Raw genomic sequence first — 23,037 nt, 5'->3', positions numbered from 1 at the left:
GAGGATTTGCTGGATAAGGGTTTTATAAGGCCAAGTATTTCACCATAGGTGATGCCATGTTGTTTGTTAGGAAGAAGGATGGGTCAATCCGAATGTGTATTGATTACCGGCAATTGAATAAGATTATCGTGAAGAACAAGTATCCAATTCCGAGGATAGATGACTTGTTTGATCAATTTCAAAGGAAAGGTTATTTCTCTAAGATTGATATCCATTTGGTTATTATCAACTAAGGGTAAGGGAGTGTGATATTTCCAAAAAGGTGTTCTGAGCAAGGTATGGTCATTTTGAATTTATAGTCATGTCATTTGGAATGACTATTGCTCCTGCTATCTTCATGGATTTGATGAATCGTATTTTCAAACCATACATGGAAATGTTTGTGGTGGTGTTCATTGATGACATTTTGATTTACTCTCAGAATGAGGAAGATCATATGGGTCATTTGAGGATTGTGTTGCAAATGTTGAGAGATAAGGAAATATTTGCCAAGTTTATTAAGTGAGAATTTTGGCTAAGGAAAGTTATATTTCTTAGCCATGTAGTGTCCAGTGATGGAATTAAGGTTGATCCAAAAAAAATGGAGGCAGTGAAGAATTGGCTGAGACCATATTCTCCTTCGGATATTAGAAGATTTTTGGTCTTGACTGGACACTATAGAAGGTTTGTTGAAGGGTTCTCCTCTATTGCTTTGCCTTTTACTAAGTTGACCCAAAAGAAAGTAAAGTTTCAATAGTCAGATGAATGTGAGAAGAGTTTTCAAATATTGAAAGATCATCTTACATCGGCTCCTATTTCAATATTGCACGAAGGTGTAGATGAGTTTGTTATTTATTGTGATGCCTCACGTGTTGATTTGGGTTGTGTTTTTATGTAACACGGTAAGGTGCTTCTAGGAAACTTAAAGTTCATGAACGGAACTATCCAATCATGATCTTGAACTTGAAGCAGTTGTGTTTGCTTTGAAAATTTGGCATCATTATCTTTATGGGGTGCATATTGATGTGTTCTCCAACCACAAAATCTTGCAATATGTGCTTAGCCAAAGGGACTTTAAACTTAGGCAAAAGAGGTGGGTTAAGCTTCTAAAGGACTATGATATGAGTGTGTTGTACCATCCGAGTAATGCAAATATTGTGGATGATGCTCTTAGTCGGTTTTCTATGAATAGTATTGCTCATATTGAGGAATGTAAGAATGAGTTGCTTAAAGATGTTTATAGGTTGACCCGTCTAGGTGTGTGGTTAGTTGATTCAAATGATGGGGTATTCTTGTGCATAATGGTTCGAAATCATCTCTTGTGGTGGTTGTTAAGTCCAAGACCATGACATAGTTTTAGCTGAATTAAAGAAGTCGATTGCCAAAAAAACCACTAAGGCCTTTTCCTATGAGGGAGATAGGGTACTTCGCTACCAAGGTCGTTTGTGTGTTCCTAATGTTGACGGGTTAAGAGAATTGATATTGGATGAGGCCTATAGTTCTCAATATTCTATTCATCTGGGATCCACCAGGATGTACCATGATTTGAGGGAAGTGTATTGGTGGAATAACATGAAAAAGGATATAGCGGAGTTCATACCTAAGTGTCCAAATTGTCAACATGTGAAAGTTGAGCATCAAAAATTGGGAGGTTTAGCTCAAGACATTGAGATTCCTACTTTGAAGTGGGAAGATGTCAATATGGACTTTGTGACGGGTTTACCTCATACATGTAACATCCCTCAAAAATGATTACGAGTACCTTATGAATGCCTTGGGAATAGGCTGCTCAAGTAATGCATCATCCTTAATCTTTTTGGAAAATCCGAGTTCGGAATATTGATCAGGGAGTCAAAATCTGTGGAAAAATAGTCTTGGTGGATTTTTAGGACCCGTATATCGGATAATAGATTTTTGAAGAAATTCACGAAATAGTAGAATCCGCGATAGATCCGCATCGCGGACCTGGAAGAGTTTTCTGGCCGAGTTGAGTTTTTTTAAGGGCATTTTAGACCTTCCCCAAATTATTAGTCAATGAACCTAGACGTTTTTAGGGCCTAATCCGACTCTATAAATTCACCTAAACCCCTAATTCTATTCATTTTTCTACAATTCATCTATCAAATATTTCTCTCTCTATAAAAAGGCTCTCAAGGGTTTCTACTGAAGAATTCAAGTAATCTACTCAATTACTCCATCAAACTCTCAAGTTCTTCCAATTATTTGGTGTTCTCACTTACAATATGTGGGTATTGATTCATGGATTCTTTCATCCTGAAGCCCAATCAATTTCTCAAGGTTTTCTATCTATTAAAGTATGGTATTTTATGGGTTTTATGATCTTTATTCCTATTGCATGAATTATGATTTAAAGTATGATCATGAGTCTTTTTTGATATGATTTGATGGTTACTGCATTGAATTGAAGAGTTTTTCCATGAATTCTCCTATTTTGATCTCTAAGGTTCATGATGTAAATTATGAGTATTGTGAATTATACTTCCAAAGGATATTATCTATATGAATTATGTGTGGGATGAAAGAAAATTTATGATTATGTATGTTTTCAAGTCAATTTCATGATTTTCAAGTCAATTGATCATACATTCATGTCTTACCCTAATTTCAAGTATAAGCTATGATCATGAACTTTCAAGTATGAATTATGATTATGTATTTCAATTATTATCATGAACTATAAGTATGTTTCAAATGATGATTTTTATGCAAATTATGGAAAGGGTGACTTAGGGCGCAATGTGGTGCCTTAAGGCCAAATGATATGAACTATGTATGTATGATTGGTAATGTGGAAGGACAATACCCGCATTGCACTTATGTTATGAAAATGAGCTACTCTATGATTTTCAAATTTATGATCATGACTATGATATATGTCAATTATGATTTCTATGATATATATATATATATATATTCTGTGGGATTTGACTTAGCACCGATGGAACTTGAGGTGAGGGTCCTACCAAAAGCCCTAGTAGAAACCTCATGTCTCTTGAACTACATGCCACCTTAGGAACAAAGGGATTAGAGGCGAATACCCAAATCTCTAAGAGGTGAGTACCCAAAATATCAAGGCTTGGAGGTGAGTACCCGAGTCTAAGAACTAGGGGTGAGTACCAAGTTCACACGATCGCTTAGTGGATCTACTTAGGCATATAGGAGTCTACCTTGTCAAAGTAGCCTCCTCCTTCTCGATGTGGGTATCATCGGATTCCATGTTATAGCTCGCATGGTATTATTGTCGGTTATGGTTCCTATCCCACATATGTATGATCTCTTAATTATGCTATGATTTTAAATTATGCTTTTTAAAATGCTTTGGTCAATATGATTTTCTCAAGACTTTACTTATTCCATCTTATTATGTATTTTACTTGACCTTTGCATTCCATTATTTACGTTGCATGTCACGCCCTCATATTCAGTACATTCTAATGTACTACTGCATACATTTTGCCTACATTGTCTCATAATGTAGGGGTTGAGGTTGAAGATTATACTCATCTATGTGGCTAGTTAAGCTTTTCTTTTCGGCAGTGGTTGTGGTGAGTCCTCATTTATTGGGGACTAGTTATCAAGGTGGTTATTGTTCCAAAGAATTTTCCTATATTTCATATTGAGGGTGAGCTAGGGACATGTCTTATTCCCCTCCCATATTCATGAGTAGAGGCATCTAGTTGTACAAATGTTTCGAGTCTATGTTGTCATGTGACATTCTTAAATTTCTATTCATAGTTTAGACTTTCTTATGATGTTTCCTCTTTTATTTTACCTTGTGTATATTTATGATATGTGCAAGAGGCATGGTTGGAGCCCTTCGGAGTTTTGATCGCTGTGTTACGACTAGGTCCTAGGTTGGGTCGTGACAGTACAAGAATGCAATATGATTCCATTTGGGTTGTTGTGGACCGAATGATTAAGTCAACACATTTTCTACCGGTTAAGACTTCTTATGGTGCTGAAGATTATGCTAAGTTACATATTTGGGAATTGGTAAAGATTCATGGTGTTCCCATGTCCATTATATTGGATAGAGGTACTCAATTCACTTCACATTTTTGGAAGTCATTTCAAAATCTTCTTGGTAGGAAAGTTAAGTACAGTACCGCTTTTCATTCTCAAACCGATGGACAAGCCGAAAGAACGATCCAAAATTTAGAGGATATGTTAAGAGCATGTGTGATTGATCTTAAAGTAAGTTGGGATAAGCAATTGCCATTGATTGAGTTTGCCTACAATAATAGTTATCACTCTAGTATCCAAATAGCTCCTTTTGAAGCTTGTATGGAAGAAGATGTAGATCTCCAGTGTGATTGTTTGAAATAGAAAAGATGGAATTGATTGGTTTCAATTTGGTAGTTGATGAAATGGAGAAAGTAAGACTCATAAGGGAGAGATTAAAGACGGATCAAAGTCGTCAAAAATCCTATTCGGATACTAGGAGAAGATAACTTGAATTTGAGATGGATGATTGGGTCTATTTGAAGGTTCACCCATGAAGGGTGTAATGCATTTTGGTAAGAAGGGGAAATTGAGTCCTAAATATGTTGGACCTTATAGGATAGTGAAGCGTATTGGCAAAGTGTCATATAAGTTAGATTTGCTGTTTGAGTTGGATATGGTTCACCCGGTATTTTATGTGTCCATATTGAAAAAAATTGTGGGTGATCCAAATTCCATTAGGCCATTGGAAAATGTGAATGTTGAAGAGAATTTGACTCATGAGGAGGTTTTGGTGAAAATTGTTGATCGACAAGTGAAAAGGTTAAGAAAAAAAAGGTTGTGTCTGTCAAGGTATTGTGGAGAAATCAGCAAGTAGAAAGTGCTATATAAAAAGAAGAAAGCGGACATGATGAAGCGTTATACGTATCTCTTTCCTTCCACTCAAGCCTACAGTACTAAGTTTTTTATGACCGAATTGATTAAACCCTTATGTTTTAGTTTTGTATGTCTTCCATATGCATGCATGTTCATGAAATTGGTTTTAAAGTCATGATTTATGTTAAGATTGAAAATCTCATGGTTTATGCTTTACTTTATGTCATCGTATTCATCATTGGGTTGCTAGTCCTCGTTTCGTCTCCTTTATATGCTAAGTTAACCTCATCCAATGGGGAGATATTGTAAGACCCCGAAAGTTGGAAAGTCGGAACTAAGGAGAAAATTTTCAAAATATGGACTGACTTCAAGTCTATGAGTACCTTTACGACTCACAGAGTTACCTATGACTTGTAAGGTGAGTCCTTGAACTTGTTTAAGACCATCTCGTGAAGAATCCTTTATGACTCATCTAGAAGAGTCGTCTTCACGATGATGAGTTGTAACTTTGACTCGTAGTAAAAGTTTAGAGGCTCAGTTCTGCAAGTTTTCAAGGACCTGTACGTCGAGTGGAGTCTATGACTCGTGGATAAAAGAATTGAGTTGTAGACACGACTTATAGCAAAAATTCAGACACCCCAACTTTCAGGTCTTTTTAGGGCCTGCAGGATGAGTCGTTCCTAAGACTTGTCACGGTCTCTATGATTCATAAAGTGCCCTCGTAGGGTTGTCCAGCCGTGTTTTAATAAAAGGTATTTATATCATTTTCAAAATTTAGTTCAATGAACCTAGATTCTTTTATGGACAAGTTCAAAGTATATATATATATATATATATATATATATATATCAATTCTTCAAAATCCCCTCCTATTCAATTCATTCTTCAAAATTTCTCTTAAGGTAAGACCAAAGAATTCTCTCAAGGTTCCTCTCCAACTTTCAAGCTATGATTTCAAGTTCATCAAGGTTCCTCTTCGATTTTAAGTTTATTTCACCAAGGTATGTGGAGGTTGATCCATGGGTTCCTTCCACCCATGGAGTCCCAAGGTTTTCCCTAAAAATCTCAAGAAATTTCATTATCTTTAAACTCTAATTTTAATAAATTTTGTTGGGTTGTTTCAATTACGTTTTTAATTGTTATAAATGATCATTATAAGTATGATTTGATATTTATAGCATGATTTCAAGTTGAATTTTGAATGCCTATGCATGAAGCTATTTTCAAAGATGATATACATGATGTATGATTTTGAAGTTCAATGATTTCAAGTATTCTCATAATTTATATCCAAATCGACTATTTATATGAGTTTTACTCTAAATTCAATTATGAATTATGATGATGGATTACAAGTATGTTAAAGTAATGAATTCTATGCAAGTTATGAAGAAAGGTGACTTAAGGCCCTATGTTGTGACCTAGGAATCTAATAACATGAATTATCCAAGTATGATATTGTAATGTTGAAAGGCTTATACTCACATTACAAGTATGACATGAAAATGAGCTACTCTATGAATTATGAAGTTTATGATATATGCTAAGTATACTATGTATGTATTCCGTGGGATTTGACTTAGCATCGAATGATGACTTGAGGTGGGGGCTCGACCTACGGGGTTCTTATATAAAGTCTCTTATCTCATAACTACATGCCACCGTACAATTTTCCTTTATGGCCTAGCTAGTGGATCCACATATAGCGTATGTACACGATCTGCCTAGCGGGGTAGAGTCTACCTTGGCAGGTAGATCTCCCTTTTTTTCATTGTATGGGGAGACAACGTGATTTCATGTTATAGCTCGCATGATCTTATTGTTGGTTATGGTTCCTATACCACATATGTATACTTTCCTATGATCTTTTATGACTTCAACTATATCTTTAAATTCTTTGATCATTCTGATTTTTCCTCCTGACTTACTTATCTTCTTCATTATATATGATAATTGATCATTGCTTCCTATGTCTTACATTGAATATCATGCCCACATACTTAGTACACTCAAACGTACTAACACATATTGTTGCCTACATTGTCTCATAATGAAGGGGTTAAGGATCATATTCTCACATGTGGCTAGTTAGGTTCCATCCGGCGGAGTTGTGATGAGTTCTTATCCATCGAGGACTAGATATGAGTTGATTGTTTTATTTCAAAGACTTTTATTTCGTTCATGTTGAGGGTGTGCTAGGACATGTCTTTGCCCCCGCCTTTCTTGTTTAGTAGAGGCATTCGTTGGATAGATGTTATGGAGTCTATGTAGTCAATTTTACGATCTCTTTATGATTTATGTTTTAGACTCTTCCTATTTTATTTATGCTGACTTTAACTTATGCATGTTTATAATATTTCAAGAGGCTTTGTTGGAGCCCTCGGAGGTTTCGATCGCTGTGTGATGACTATCCCTAGGTTGGGTTGTGACACCCTTAAATATCCTCAGATGTCGAAATAGTATGCTCGGCTTGACCATCGGTTTATCGGTGAAAAGTTGTGCTAAACTTAACTTGAGTATCAAGACCCTTCTGAAATGATCTCAAAAAATGATAATTAAAATGAGTACCTAGGTCTGAAATAATAGACAAAGGAACCCCTAAGAAGTCTTAACAGGAAGAAAATGCACCTACTTAGTTATTTGGTCGACAACAACCCAAAGTGAATCATGTTGACAATGAGTATGAGGCAAACCCGTAATGTAGTCCATATTGAAGTCTTCCCACTCCAAAGTAGGGATCTCGATGTCTTGAGCTAAACCTCCCAATTTTTAATTCTCAACCTTCACTTGTTGACAGTTTGGACACTTAGCGATAAATTCCACAATATTCTTATTCATGCCATTCCACTAATACACCTTCCTCAAATCACGATGCATCATTGTGAATCTCGGGTTGATAGAATAACTAGAATTATGAGCTTCGGAAAATATCATTTCCCTCAATCCATCAACATTGGGAACACATAATCGGCCCTAATAACAAAACACACCATTTCCCCTTGGGATAAAGCGTCAATGACTTTTTTGACAACTGCTTTGTTCAACTCAACTGAAGTCGGATCATTATCTTGCTTTGCCTTCACATCCAACATAAGGGATGATTCAGAACCATTCTACACAACACACCACCTTCTTTGAAATCAACCAAGCAAACATCCAAATGATCTAGTCTATGAACATCATGATTTAACTCCTTCTTTTCATCCTAAACTTGGAAAAAATTATTCATGGACAACCTACTAAGAGCATCGACAACCATATTTGCCTTTGCTGATGATAGAGGACACTCATTTCATATCTTTTAACCACTCAAGCCATCTCCTTTGCCGAAGGATCAATTCCTTTTGCTTGAACACATATTGTAAACTCTTATGATCAGGGAATACATCAACATGAACACCATAGAGATAGTGTCTCCAAATCTTCAAAGCAAATACAAGCACCGCTCATTCCAAGTCATAAGCCAGATAATTCTTTTAATGCGCCTTTAGTTTCCTAGAAGAATAGACTATCTCTATACTATTTTGCATCAAAACACAACCAAGCCCAATCCTTGAAGCATCATAATATACAACAAACCCGTCGGATCCTTCTGATAAAATCAATATCAGAGCGGAAGTAAGTCGATCCTTTAACTCTTGAAAACCTTTCTCACATGCTTCAGACCATTGGAATTTCACCTTCTTTTGAGTCAAAGTAGTCAAGGGCCCAATCCTTGAAGCATCATAATATACAACAAACCCGTTGGATCCTTCTAATAAAATCAATATCAGAGCGGAAGTAAGTCGATCCTTTAACTCTTGAAAACCTTTCTCACATGCTTCAGACCATTGGAATTTCACCTTCTTTTGAGTCAAAGTAGTCAAGGGTGGTGCAATGGAAAAAAATACTTTCACAAACAGTCTATAATAACTGGCTAAGCCCAAGAAACTTTCAATATCGGAAAGAGATAAAGGTCTAGGCCAATTCTTTACAACCTTAATTTTCTTCGTATCAACTTGAATACCATCACCCGAGATAATATGGCTAAGGAACGCCACCAACCTCAACCAAAACTCACATTTTCTAAACTTAGCAAGCAATTGATTATCCTTGAGAACTTGCAAGACAATTTTAAATGATCATCATGCTCCTCCCCACTTTGAGAATAGATCAATATATCATCAATGAACACAATGACGAACATATCCAGATATTACTTGAATACCTTGTCCATTCCTCCTCTATTTGCTCGGCTTGTGTCATCAACCTCGATATTTCCATCTCTTTAAACAAAATGGCGGTTCTATATTTCTTGACCATCAAATCCAAAACACCCGATACAAACTTGCTCATATGAGCTCTAGAGTCAGCAACCATGAAAGGAGCATATTTTACAATTGAGTAAATTTCAAGGCATACTCTGTCACGCTCATGTTACCTTTGCTGAGATTGATGAACTCTTGGACTTTGGCCTCTCTTAGTTTAAGAGGGAAGAAATAGTCAAGAGTTAGAAGGAAAGTTTAGAGAGTTCAACTCTGTCTCACAACTTAAGAATGATAAAAGGTGTGATGTTTCCTAAATGCCTCATAGAGTCCTATTCATAGATGTGGCGCGCTTTACACACATGAAAAAAATTCTACATGACACGGCATGTCAGACACCTGAGGACTCTTGAAAACATGTGCTCTGATACCAAGTTTATCACGAATCAAGCTAGGTCCTAGATAAGACATGATGATTAGAATTTTGAGGGACTCCAATGAAGCCTCTTAGCATACATAACATGATACAAACAACAAGAAACCAAGATTAGCCATAAATGTAACAAATAGTCTCAACATATAAAATCTTAAATATAAGAGAATTCATAATATAATGGCCAAATGACTTAAACATACTCTTCTAGTCTAAACATGCCTCTACTAAACCAGACAAGGGCATAGGACAAACCCTAGCTCACCCAAAACATAAGAAGATGACATAGTTGAAACATATGAAAATAACATGATGGTTTCCCTCAAAGCATGAGGACTCACCAAATATAGCAATACTAAGTGGCGATCGGAACTAGCCACGTGTAGGAGTAGGAGTATTGTAACCTATAGTATAAAATAATATAGGTAAAAATATGCATTAGTACATGGAATATACTAAGTATGTGAGAAGTATGCATAGCATGAATAAATGGACATAATAAGTATAAACATGTGTTGCATGAACAAATAAGTTGAAAAGAGTAAAGAAAGAACATAAGATCATAAGATAAGTCAATGCATTATAAAAATATCATTTAAGAACTTGTAAGAAAACATATTCATTTTGTGGGATATGGACCATAATCTGATAATAAAACCATGTGAGCTACAACATGGAGTGTGGTGTAACTTCTACACCAAAAAAAGAGAGGCTACTTGTCAATATAGACTCTGTATCATGCATATCATAAACTATTTATGGATTCACTAGCTAAGTAATTTAAGATAATCTACGGGGGCAGCATAGTTTGAGACTAGACATTGCTACTACAAGCTCCCTTACCAATTGCTACTACAAGCTCCCTTACCAAGCTTTCACCTCAATCACTCTCTATGCTAACTTAAATCCCAACGGAATAGATAAAACCATTAATATATCATCAGGAAAGGAAATATTCATAAACGAATCCACATCCATAAAATAACATAAGAGTAGCTCTTTAAATCATGATTTCATAATATTGTTCATACATAAACTTACCTTTCTACGCATATAAACCATGAATTCATTAATATTATGAAACAAACTCTCACAATTCATTCATTCATACTTGAAAACATACTTGAAATGTAATTCATAGCTTTCATAAAACATTTGTAAAACCTTCATCAATTTCATTATCTTAGTTCATAGTTCATAATTGAAAATTATAAACATATTGCATGGTTCATATGAAATTAATTTCAAATCATGTATCATAGTAAATTCATTCATAATATAGTAGAATAACATTTATTGAAATCAATTAAGAAATACCCATGAAGAATTGACATGAAACCCTCATTGAAACTTAGAGAATTAAGATATTTTGGGACCCAATGGATGAATGGAATCCATTGGTGAATTTCCATATCTGGCTATCAAGGTACTAAAAGAAAACAAGATTGAGGAACTTGAAGATTGAAGCCCTAGTTTTCCTTCCTTGAGTTTGATAGAGAATTGGAGAAGATGAGTTGAGGGAATTTGGGTGTTTTGAGAGAATGAAAAGGAGTAGGGTATACTTTAATGGTAAAAATGGGTATGGGGGTAGTTATAGGTCTAAAATGACTTAGTTTAGGGGTTAAACAAGGGGAAAGTCTAAAATACCCCTAACTTAAATCTAACAGAGGGACCTATGTTTGAGACCTACAGATCTTAGGTTCTTGTATGGATCATCAAGACCTTTCGCAGAAACCCATGCCTCAAAACTAAAATCACAACTCAACTCCTATGACCACCACCCTATGGGTTGTAAGTAGTTATATAGGTTATAGGACTCGTCTATAGAATTGGTGCACCCAAAATGGTAGCTACTAAATTGCAAAATAACCCTATGATTCAAGTCTATGGATCGTCGAAGGTTCTACCAGTTGTAGACCTTTATCGTCCTACCAACTTTTCAGAACCCCAAAAATCAAGTCTTTGAACCTCCTCTTCGGTTTTAGTCAAATTTTATATGTTGCTTTTGAGATCCTTGACTCTATTTTTCATAGAGACAAACCTCAGTACTCCATCTCTCTAGTAAAAGGCTCCCTAAAAGGGCAATTTAGTCACAAAAACGGAAATGGGGTGGGACCCACCTCCCGATGCTGAAAAATTTCATTCGAAAGATGGAACTGTAAATTCCGTCGAGACGAACACAACAAAAGTTACCACGTTACCAGATTCCATCTACAGCTCCTTAAATCTCCAAAATACTGAAGAGATCACTTTTCAAGTTTCTCGGGAGGAGCTGCTGAATGCAGAAAAAATTATTGCTTTGAAAAATTGTGGATTGCTGCAGGTTACAAGTAATATAGGAGATGCATCCTCATCTCATATACTACATACAGTGCAAAAATCCGACACAAAAACAGTCCAGATTGAGAGCAATGAAGAGGCGCATATTGACACCACTGTGCAACCACTGCGCCTTCACTTTTCAGGTGGTTCCGGCGATATTCGAGCCATCGCACCACCTGGGCTTTGTTCTCAAGGATATGGTGCCCCTCAGGGAACAAAAATCTCCGGCAAAATCATCGCCGGCGAACAGTTCGGCGGCGGCGGCGGAGCTCCGGCGAACAAAACTGAACAAGATGAATACCAAAATGATCCTCAAGCTATTTCCCATCCTCCCAGCCATGAGCGCCAACTCGGATATACTCCAATTGTTTCGAATTCCCATTTGAGCTCTGACAATAATGGAGTCGCCGGAGCTCCGGCGACTGAATTCATCCAAGACCAATACCAAAAGGTGCGTAACAGTGTGGAGAGGCATTCTAACAATAAAACATGTCTCGAATCTCCACAAACAAGTTCAAATTCAAAAAGTCGTCAAGACGACTTTGGGGGTGCCGGAGCTCCGGTGAACCAATTGGCACAAGACCAATTCCAAAAGGTCCATCAAGGTGTTAGGAGGTTCCCAAGCTATATAGAGTGCCTCGAATCACAACCAACAAGCTCAAACTCAAAAAGTCGCAAAAACACTTATCTTAATGAAGAACACTGTGACAGTGTTCTTCAATCTGAATTTGTAACTGGTGCGATGGATCATGATAAATATGACCAACAAGAAAATAGAATGGGAACATTGGAAGGCATTGAAGAGTATGATCAAGTCCCCAAAGAAAATTCGAAGGGGAATTTTGTTGTTGAGCAAGGGAACAGTGCCCCTACAGTGATTCCTCCAGGTAAGTCCTCTAACTATTTCAATCAATATATAATAGAACGTACTAGTCATAATCACAATGTTGATCAAATGCATATTGATATTGTCAAATTTCATGAAGTTAGTCTAACTGATAATAATACTCAAAAAGAAAATGTAGCTAATGCAGCTACTGTTAAGTCTACTGATATGCATCTTGTTATGTCCAAGAATAATGAAGTACTGCAGACTTTTACTCACAATGTTGATGTTGATCTTGTTGATAAACACAAGGAGAAGGGGAACATATTACCTGGAAATGTTGAAAAAACCAAACAAACTGCCTAGTTTAACAGGGGTCTCAATGTGAAATTTCAACATGTCCAAAAACCTTATGTTCCTAATAGTAACCCAATGAAAGTGTCTAATAACTTTGATGCTTTCAAATCCAATAATAAATCTGCTACTATGAATACTGGAAGCAATTTAGGTCCCAAATATCCAAACCAACTTAGAGCTCCAACTTTTAATACTTCTATTTCTACTAATCATGTGGTGTCCCCTACTAATCAGTTACATGTCAAACAAAACAAGCATCCCAATACTAATATTCCAACCCCTCCAAATCCTGTCATCCATCAGACCTTGGCTACTAAGCTGAGAGCCCAAGAAGCCATTAAAACAACCATTATTGATATTACACCCCCCAAAATTACTACAAAACAAGGCTATCCAGCTATAGTATTTACAGAAGAAGATTTCTTGGTGAAATTGGCTAGTGATTGTTAGTATACTCTGATAGGAAAATTCACTAATACTATGCCTAAGATAGAAACCATTAGAAAGGAATTCATCTTGCAAACAGAGCTCAGAGGAGGAGTGAAAATTACTCATTTTAACTCTAGGCATCTGTACATAGACTTGGACAATGAATATGATCACTCTACTGTATGGTCCAAAGGAAGAATGTACATAAATGGACAACTTATGAGACTCCAGCTATGGACCCCCACCTTCAAGCCAGAAGAAGAAACCTCTTTAGTTCCTATATGGGCTATATTACCAGAACTACCTTGGCACTGTTATCGTCTTGAAGTGGTAACCCCTTTACTATCCCCAATTGGAAAGGTGTTGTTCTTGGATTTGGCAACCTACAAGAAAACAAAGGGTAGTGTTGCCAAAGTCAAAGTACAAATTGACCTTACAAAAGAAAGACCACAGCATGTATGGATGGGCTATGGTGAAGATGAAAATGGAGCAGGAAGGTGGCAGTCTATTCAATATGAAGGGGTGCCAGATTACTGTCAACACTGCAAACATCAAGGTCACACCATTCATGTTTGTACTGTTAAAAGAAGGGATGAGGATAAGTAGAAAAAGCAAGTTCAAGAAGAAGAAGCAAGACACAAAGATAAGGACAACACTGACAAGAATAAGGAACAACAGAAAATGAGCTAAAGCACCAAGAAGACAAACAAAGTAAGGAACAACAAAATACTAGCAGGGCTGCAGCTGAAAAAAGAGACCAAGAACATGCAGGTTGGCAAATTCAAAGGAGGAAAGGTAAAAAAGAAGAACAACACCACCAACAACAACCACAACAACATAAAACACAAGTATACATGACAAAAGGGGAAACTTCAGCACCCCACCAGCATAATATCAGCAGCAGCAGAGAAGGGAAAACTCCACAGCAGGCAGGTATGGTTAATAGCTCTAAAGTTAATACTTGTACTAACCAAACTTGTAATGTAGACTCTGGAGTCCAGAGCTTACTCCCTACTCCCCATACAACATTGGATCCCATCCCCCATAAGCCTATACAGCAGGTTCTACATGGTACTGGAAGTAGCAGACCTGCAGACAAACAAAAAGAGCAAAATATTACAGCTATTTGTGCACTAAGTACTGCTGTGAACAATGTGGAATGCAACAATGCCTATGGAAAAATCCCAGGTATTGACTCAATGCTCCCACACCCCCATGGCTCCCCCAATTACTTTAATGTCTTAAATGGTATTACTGTTGTGGCTGATGAAGTCTGTGGAGGTGAGGATGGGGGAATACAGGAGAAAACCACTAATCTGCAGGAAGGGGAAACCAAGGGGAAGGAAAATTTGGCTGAACATAGAAAAGATCCTAGAACCCCTGTCAACACCCTTCCAGCAGAAATAAGGTCCTCTATGCAATGGCAACAAGATGATATTCAACAAGTTCCAGAAGATAGGTTACAGCTCACTGAAATAGATAAGGGAGGTGCAGAATCTCCAAATAGCTGTGAAGGAAATATGGGTGCAGTTACTAAGCTCCTGAATAATAAATATACTCTATCTCTGAGTAAGAAGAAGAGGGATGCAATGAAGAAAAAGTTAGCTCAGAAACAAAAAAAAAATCTTTGTCTGGAAAAACACAACACAGAGTGAACTATGTGTTGGTTGATGAACAAGCAGGGATTCATGTGACACCTCTTCAAATTCAATCCAGTTCTACTGAAGTGTGTGTTCTTAATAAGAGAGCCATATCAGATGATAATGAGGATGAATACAGACCTATTCAATCTGAAGATGAAGAGGATCTGGACCAAAGGGAACAATCTCAAGATGAGGATGAGGAAACTAGTGCCTCTCCCTTTAGAGCATTGGAGGATATCACAGATACTACAATACAGGAGGAGGTGCTGCAGGTCACTGAGGAGAAGGGTTTATCACCCAGGGGTCAGCAAGATCAGAACAAGAAGAAAAAGAAACAAGACATCTCCACCAGTTCAGATAATGCTACTTGTAAGAGTGGCATCAAAACAAGGTCCAAATCCATGAAACCTTGATGATGAATACAATATGCTGGAATGCAAGGAGTATTGATACTCAAGGTGCTTTGGATAGACTCCAAAAACTCAAGGATTATCATAGTCTCTCTATGTTGGCAATTCTTGAACCATTTGCTCATCAATCACAGATCAACCAATACAAAAATCAGCTTAGAATGAATAATGCCTGTCATAATCCTAATAACAAGATTTGGCTATTCTGGAATCAGGATGTGGACTGTCACATTAGAGACCAGGATGAACAACAGGTCACTTGTGATATTAAACATGTGTCTAGCCCCAATTCTCACACTATTACATTTGTCTATGCCAAGTGTAAAGATTACTTGAGAAGAAGTCTTTGGGAAAAAATGCTGCAGGTGGCTGATATTGATACCTTCCTGGATACTGTTAAAACATGTTGGGATAGGCATATGGAAGGAAATCCTATGAGAATTTTCCACCAAGGGCTACATCAAGCTGGACAAGATAGGGATGGCAAGCTTCAGGAGAAAAAGATTAAAAAGGATCAAACAACCTCCTTGAACTATTTTTATCTTCAATGTTCTAACTTACTCTTCAAATTGGATATCAATATGACTAGTGATAACCACTTTGAAGGTTCTACAGTTAGGACCATTGTAAAGGGGAGAGTCTCCCCTGCATCTTACCTACCTAGGATTAGAGTAGCCTTTTTCTTTTTCTTTCCTTTCCTTCTACTTTTTGACTGTGCAGGAACTTGTACACATGCAACATATCAATCCACAGTTGGAGGGCCAGCTATGTGTGCTGCATATTACGCAGTGGCATGATGGAGCACTTCACCATTTGGAGCTTGCAGCTTGTGGAATTCCTCTATGCAACCAGAACTTACATCAAGGGGCTGGTGCTGCAGTGTCAGCAACTGAGCTTGGAATTCCAATAACATGCAGCATACAAGGAGAAACTACAGCACAGTTTTTGCTGTGTAGAATTTTTCTTATTCTTTTACTTGTGCAGGTACAATACACAACTGCAATCTCCAAGAACAAGTTCTTCAGCATACAACAACTCACTAGAACATAAAGCAACATCAAGACATACCTGCAACAGATGGACTACAGCTGCAGCAACAACCATCAAAATTCCAGCACAGGCCACAGCTGCAGCCCCCAACAAAAGCATCATGCAACATCAAATTGACTCCAAACTGGGAAGGAATATAGAAAATACAGTAGTTGCAAAGCCCAAGAAGTTTCAGCTCAAATGGATATTTGGAGACGTTAGTCGAGCGACCTTGAAAAAGTTAGCCGAATTAAGTCTCCAAATGGAACACTTCACTACTTGAAGCTTCCAGATTGTCCAAAAGGCCTCCAAATGTTGCAAGAACATAGAAAATACAGTATTTGCAAAGCCCAAGAAGTTTTACCTCAAACGGATAATTGGAGACATTAGTCGAGTGACTTTGAAAAAGTTAGCCGACTTAACTCTCCAAATGAAGCACTTCACTACTTGGAGCTTCCAGCTTGTCCAAAAGGCCTCCAAATGTTGCAAGAACATAGAAAATACTATAATTACAAATCCCAAGAAGTTTTATCCCAAATGGATAATTGGAGACGTTAGTCGAGCGACCTTGAAAAAGTTAGCCGACTTAAGTCTTCAAATGGAGCAATTCACTACTTAGAGCTTCCAGCTTGTCCAAAAGGCCTCCAAATGTTGCAAGAACACAGAAAATACAGTAACTACAAGGCCCAAGAAGTTCCACCTCAAATGGATAATTGGAAACGTTAGTCGAGCGACCTTGAAAAAGTTAGCCGACGTAAGCATAATGAGGAGGTTGGTGTCTATTTGTTTTTTGGTCTTGTTGGCTTGTCTCTATGCATTTGCAGGTATCTGGAGATACATTAAAGCATGTTACAGTTGGGTACATGTTTACAAGCCACAAAACACAAAAACTCCAACAACATGCAGCATACAAGCACAAACTACAAGTCCACAATGGACCTGCAGAACCACAGCACAGTGTTTGCTGTGCAGGAGTATTGGAGATGCAGGGATTACAAAGTGCATGGTTGCACTTGTAGATGCAGCCAACAGCTACCATGCTACAACACGTGCAACAGCCCTCCTGGATTCTGTGCAGGCACACAAGAACCCTCCAATATCCAAGGCACCATCTGTTAAACCTCCTGGCAGCATCAGCACCCATCAACACTCATTATGGGAGTCTAATCTGGGAGGCCATTGTTCTTGTTTGTGTGGTTGTTTATTTGAGTATGCAGGCTGCTGGAACATCAGAAGCTGCAAAATCCATGAAGCTGCAGTTGCAGATATCATGCCACAGAGTGCTGAAGCTAAATTTGATTGGAAGCAACAACAAATTCATAGCTGTGGAATGCAGCAGCTACAAACACCATCAACAAGAGGAGTTGCAACCAGCCACAGCACCTTGGAGCTCAGAAGATACAGCAGCAACCTTACAACTACAACAATTCAACACCAACAATCTTCAACTTCCATCTACTTGCAATTGAGGAGCCCTCCAATGGGCACCACAGAACCCCCACACACTGGTTTGCTTCCTTGGCTATTTCCTTGTGCAGGTCCACAAAGAACCAAACAAAGGGAGACAGCAACCATTCATGCAGGGGCCTTCTTGCAGCAGCTCCAAGTCACTTTGAGCTCCTTGTTTGTTTGTTTGTGGGTATGCAGGTACAATCATGCAAAATGCAAGGAAACACCCAAGCAACTACTCATTCCATGGCTGCATCACCTACAAGTTACAATTTGCTGCTCTTCAGTCACTCCTTTTCTCAACAACAACTCCAACGTTGCTGGTTATTATAGCTTTATATACTTCCTCTCGTTTCATCCTCCTTAGCTGATAATCATGATTGTGATGCTATTGCATACTTCCCTTGGACTTACTTGGTACGACAAGACGAAAAAGGGCAAAGATGAAAAGAGCTTCTTCACCCCATGCGAGATAGAAGGTTCATATACTTGTTCTTCCTCAATTTAGCTATGTATGGTACGTAGCATAGTTAAATAGGACTAGTGTAGGTTACTTTCTTATCTTCTCATGGAAGGGGAGAGTCTCCCTCATTTATGCTTTCTTAGTCGACTTGTATCGGAAGGAGTCCGCTCATAGGTTTACTGCTTTCTAGTTATAGATAGCTCCTTTTGCTACGGGGATGAGTTAGCCGACCTTAATAGGTTAGCCGACTTATGAACCAACATAGGATCGGAGGTAAGGTTTATGTCCCCCTCCTTGTATTTTTCTGTTTTATTATATGTTAAGGCTTGGGGGTGATGCTTAACCCCTGACTGTGCACGAGAGGTGGGAGCCTCGTGTAGGGTCTGTTCCCAAAAAAAAAAAAAAAGAACCTCCTCTTCGGTTAACTCTTGGATCATAGAAATTTCTATGGTTCGTAGGACCCTTGTCACAAGCCAAACTAGGGACTAGATATGAAACGACGATTCGAATTCCTGAAAAAACCCCAACCAAGCTTCTTAATATATCATAAACATACATAAGGTAACAAATAAGTGGTAAATCATAAAAGTACAAGAAGATATGGCATAACTAGAGAGAATTGAGACAACATAGACTCCTAACACATATGTCCACCATGCCTCTACATGATTATATAGGGGGGGCTATGATATGTTCCCAACTCACCCTCAAGAAAGTAGTAACATGACATAGGATAGTCTCAGAACATCAATATAGTCTATAAATGACGATAAAAGGAAGAATGACTCGGTTTGCCCTCGAAGCATGAGGGCTCACCACCAACTATTCAAATGGATCACTGACTAGCCACAAGAATAGGATGGAGCGTCCATCCCTACATTGTGATATAATGCAGGCCATAAAGTATGCGTTAGTACATTTAAATGTACTAAGTATATAGGCAATGCAATGTATAATAATACCATGTTGTGCAAATGACCATTTCAAATAGCATGATAAGAGAAGTAGTGAAATCATAAGTAGGCACAAGAAAGGTCAATGTGCATTAAACCATAAGAGTATCATATAAAGGTAAAGGATAGGAGTAGTCTTGTAAACAATCATAAGGACCATACATATATGGTAGATAACCGTAATCGACAACAAGACCATGAGATCTATTACTTTAAATTCGATGATACCCACACCGAGAAGGGGGAGGCTTCTTGACAAGGTAGACTCCGTCCAACATTATCATTATTAAGTGATATATGTGGATCCACTATCTAATATACATTGGAAAACCTATGGTGGCAAAGTAGTTTAAGGGTTTAGAGGTAGCTACTAAGTCTTAGGTCAATCCCCCACCTCAAATTCCTCTTGGTTCTAAGTTAATGTCTCACGGAATACATATCATATCATACATCATACATAATACTTGTCATAAATCATAAGCCTTTCATAATCATACTTCATAAACTTGTTCCTAGGAATAACTCTGTCATGTGATTCATGTAATATGGGTATAGGCCTTGCATCATTACAAATCTTTTTCATAGAAACATCATTAGGGTCTTAAGTCACCCTCATTCATAAAACTTGCTTGCATACTTGAAATTAGGGTAGAAATATGAATACATGATCAATTGACTTGAAAATTATAACATTAGATTGAAAACATGCATGATCACATACTTTTATATCAACCCATACATAATTCATGAAAATAATATCAATTAAAAACATAATTGAAAATATCCATATTACATATCATGAACCCTAAAGATCAATATAGGAAAATTCATAAAGAAACTCTTCAATTCTATGTAATAATCCTCAATTTATATAAAAATAGATTCAAAATCATTATTAGAGTCATAATTCATGCAATTAAAATTGAGATCGTAAATCCATAAAAATACATACTTTAATTGATTGAAATAGAGAATATGTTGGGCTCCATAGGTGAAAGTACCCTAGGATAAAATACCCACATACATTGAGTGAGGAGACCAAAGAAACATTAAAAATTAGGGAGTTTTGATGGAGAGTTTCAGAGAATTCATTGAGAATCTTCCATGGAATTTTTGGGAACTTTTGTAGAGAGAGAATTATTTAAATAGGTGAATTCTGTAGAATATATGAAATTAGAGGTTTAGGTTAATTTATAGACTCGAATTAGGTCCTAAAAATATCCAGGTTCATTAACTAGTAGTTAGGAAAATGTCTATAATGTCCCCACTTAAAAACCGAATACAAATAGAAAACCCAACCCAAGTCCGCAATGCAGACTTATTCCCTGATAGGCAAATTTTGAACGAATGAGATTTTGGCCAGATTTTGACTTGGGGAAATTTTTTACTATGGGGAAGCAAGTCCGCGACGCGGACCTGTCATGCACCCTTCTGTAAATGCAATTTCTTGGAAAATTTATCTTCTAAAATACGTGTCCTAAAAATTTACCGAGATCATTTTTGAAATGTTTAACCTTATTATATCATATTTTAACCTTCAAATGCCTAGGATATTATAATATATCTCCCTTAGGAACATTCATCCTCCAATGAGGTATGACTAGCTTGAGTAGAGTAGAGTGTATAGTTGAACAACCCAACATGTATGCAATAATGCAATTTATACATCATATAAAATTATCTTCAGGAGTATGCATGCATGTAATAAAACATAGAGAGATTGGAACATGAGAGTTTGGAGGATTTGAGCATGAAGAGCTAAATACCTTAGGTCGAAAGGAAAGGGAAGAGATAAGGATATTGTTTCATAATGTCCGCTTCCGCTTCCCATGTAGAACTTCCAACTTCTTGGTTCCTCCATAATGTTTTAACGGATGCAGTTTCCTTGTTTCTCAACTTCTTAACTTGACAATCCAAACTTTCAACCGAAACCTCCTCATAAGTCAAGTTTTCTTCAACACTCACATTACCCAAAGGTACAATGATATTGGGATCACCAACACATTTCCTCAATATTGACACATAGAATACCGGATGAATCGAGACTAAATCCAATGGCAATTCAAGTTCATAGGCCTCCTTACCAACACACTTTAGGATTCTATATGGGACTATATACCAGGGACTAAGTTCCCCTTCTTTCCAAAATGCATTACCCCTTTCATGGGCAAAATCTTCATGTAAACCCAATATTCCACATCGAACTCAAGTTCTCTCCTTCTAACATCCGAATAGGACTTTTGATGAATTTGGGCAGCCTTTAACCATTCTTAAATAAGTTTGACCATTTCTAAGGCCTCAAACACTAACTAGAGCCCTTACAAGGCACCATTTCCTACTTTAAACCATCCAATAGGTGATCGACACCTTCTTCCATACAATGCCTCAAATAGTGCCATTCTGATACTCGAATGGTAACTATTATTGTGTGCAAATTCAACCAACGGTAGGTGATCATCCCAACTCCCTTTGAAATCAAGCACACATGTCCTTAACATATCTTCTAAGGTATGGATTGTACTTTCAATTTGTCCATCGATTTGAGGATGAAATGCGGTACTTAGCTTAACCTTTGTGCCAAGACCCCTTTGAAAGGACTTCCAAAAGTGAGAAGTAAATTAAGTACTATGATCCAAACTGATCGAAAAAGGAATACCATGCAACTTTACCAATTCTCGAATATACATCTTGGCATAATCTTCGGCATTATAAAAAGTCTTAACCTGTAGGAAATAGGCTGACTTGGTCATTCTATCCACTACCACCCAAATTCAATAATGTTCCTTTCGAGTATGAGGCAAACCCGTTATGAGGTCCATGTTCACATCTTCCCACTTTCAAGTAGGAATTTTGATATCTTGGGCTAGACCTCTTGGTCTTTGATGTTCTAACTTTCACTTGTTTAAAAGTTGGAAATTCCGCCACAAAATTTGTTATGTCCCTCTTCATCCCATCCCACCAATACATGACTTCCCTCAAATGTCGATATATTTTGGTGGATCCCAGATGTATAGAATATCTAGAGCTATGGGTTTCACTCAATATCATTTCTCTTAGGCCATCAACATTAGGAACACATAACCGACCTTGGTAACAAAGTACTCCATCTCCCACTTGAGAAAAAACCTCAATGTTCTTATCGATCACCAATTTTTTCAACTCAACCAATGTTGGATCCATGTCTTGCTTTACCTTTACATTGCTACGAATGAAGATTCTGAACCATTTTGAACAAGAATACCACCCTTATTAGAGTCACTCAAACTTACCCCAAATGAGCCAATCGGTGCACATCTTTTACTAACTCCTTCTTATCATCTTTAACATGAGTAACATTATTCATAGATAACCGACTAAGAGCATCGACAACAATATTTGCTTTACCCAGATGGTACAACACACTCATATCATAATCCTTGATTAGTTCAAGCCACCTTCTTTGCCTAAGGTTCAAGTCTATTTGGCTAAACACATATTGCAAGATTTTGTGGTATGTAAATATATCAACGTGCACCCTATAAAGATACTGACGCTAAATTTTCAATGCAAAAACAACCACCACCAATTCAAGGTCATGAGTTGGATAGTTTCATTCATGCACCTTTAGCTTCCTAGAGGCATACATAGGCTTTCCATGTTGCATCAAAAAATAACCTAATCC

General features: G+C 37.4%; 1 protein-coding gene across 1 annotated transcript; it reads left to right on the top strand.

The window, feature by feature from the left end:
- The first annotated feature begins 15,212 nt into the window (after window positions 1-15,212).
- Window positions 15,213-16,279, top strand: LOC129872414 (uncharacterized). The gene is made up of 2 exons (XM_055947406.1): window positions 15,213-15,736; window positions 15,848-16,279. The coding sequence occupies exons 1-2, from the start codon at window positions 15,485-15,487 to the stop codon at window positions 16,277-16,279; spliced, it is 684 nt and encodes a 227-aa protein (XP_055803381.1). The 5' UTR covers window positions 15,213-15,484.
- Window positions 16,280-23,037: the final 6,758 nt, after the last annotated feature.

This window comes from Solanum dulcamara, chromosome 11 (assembly GCF_947179165.1).
Source record: "Solanum dulcamara chromosome 11, daSolDulc1.2, whole genome shotgun sequence".
Taxonomy (NCBI): Eukaryota; Viridiplantae; Streptophyta; class Magnoliopsida; order Solanales; family Solanaceae; genus Solanum; species Solanum dulcamara.
The sequence above is the reverse complement of the archived record's forward strand: the minus strand, read 5'-3'. Positions and strand labels throughout refer to the sequence as shown.

Excerpts from the sequence above, each read along its gene's own strand:
- LOC129872414 (XM_055947406.1), top strand. The coding sequence starts at position 15,485 with ATGATGAATACAATATGCTGGAATGCAAGGAGTATTGATACTCAAGGT. Across the intron at positions 15,737-15,847 it reads GAGACCAGGATGAACAACAG|GTGGCTGATATTGATACCTT; the intron begins GTCACTTGTGAT and ends AAAATGCTGCAG.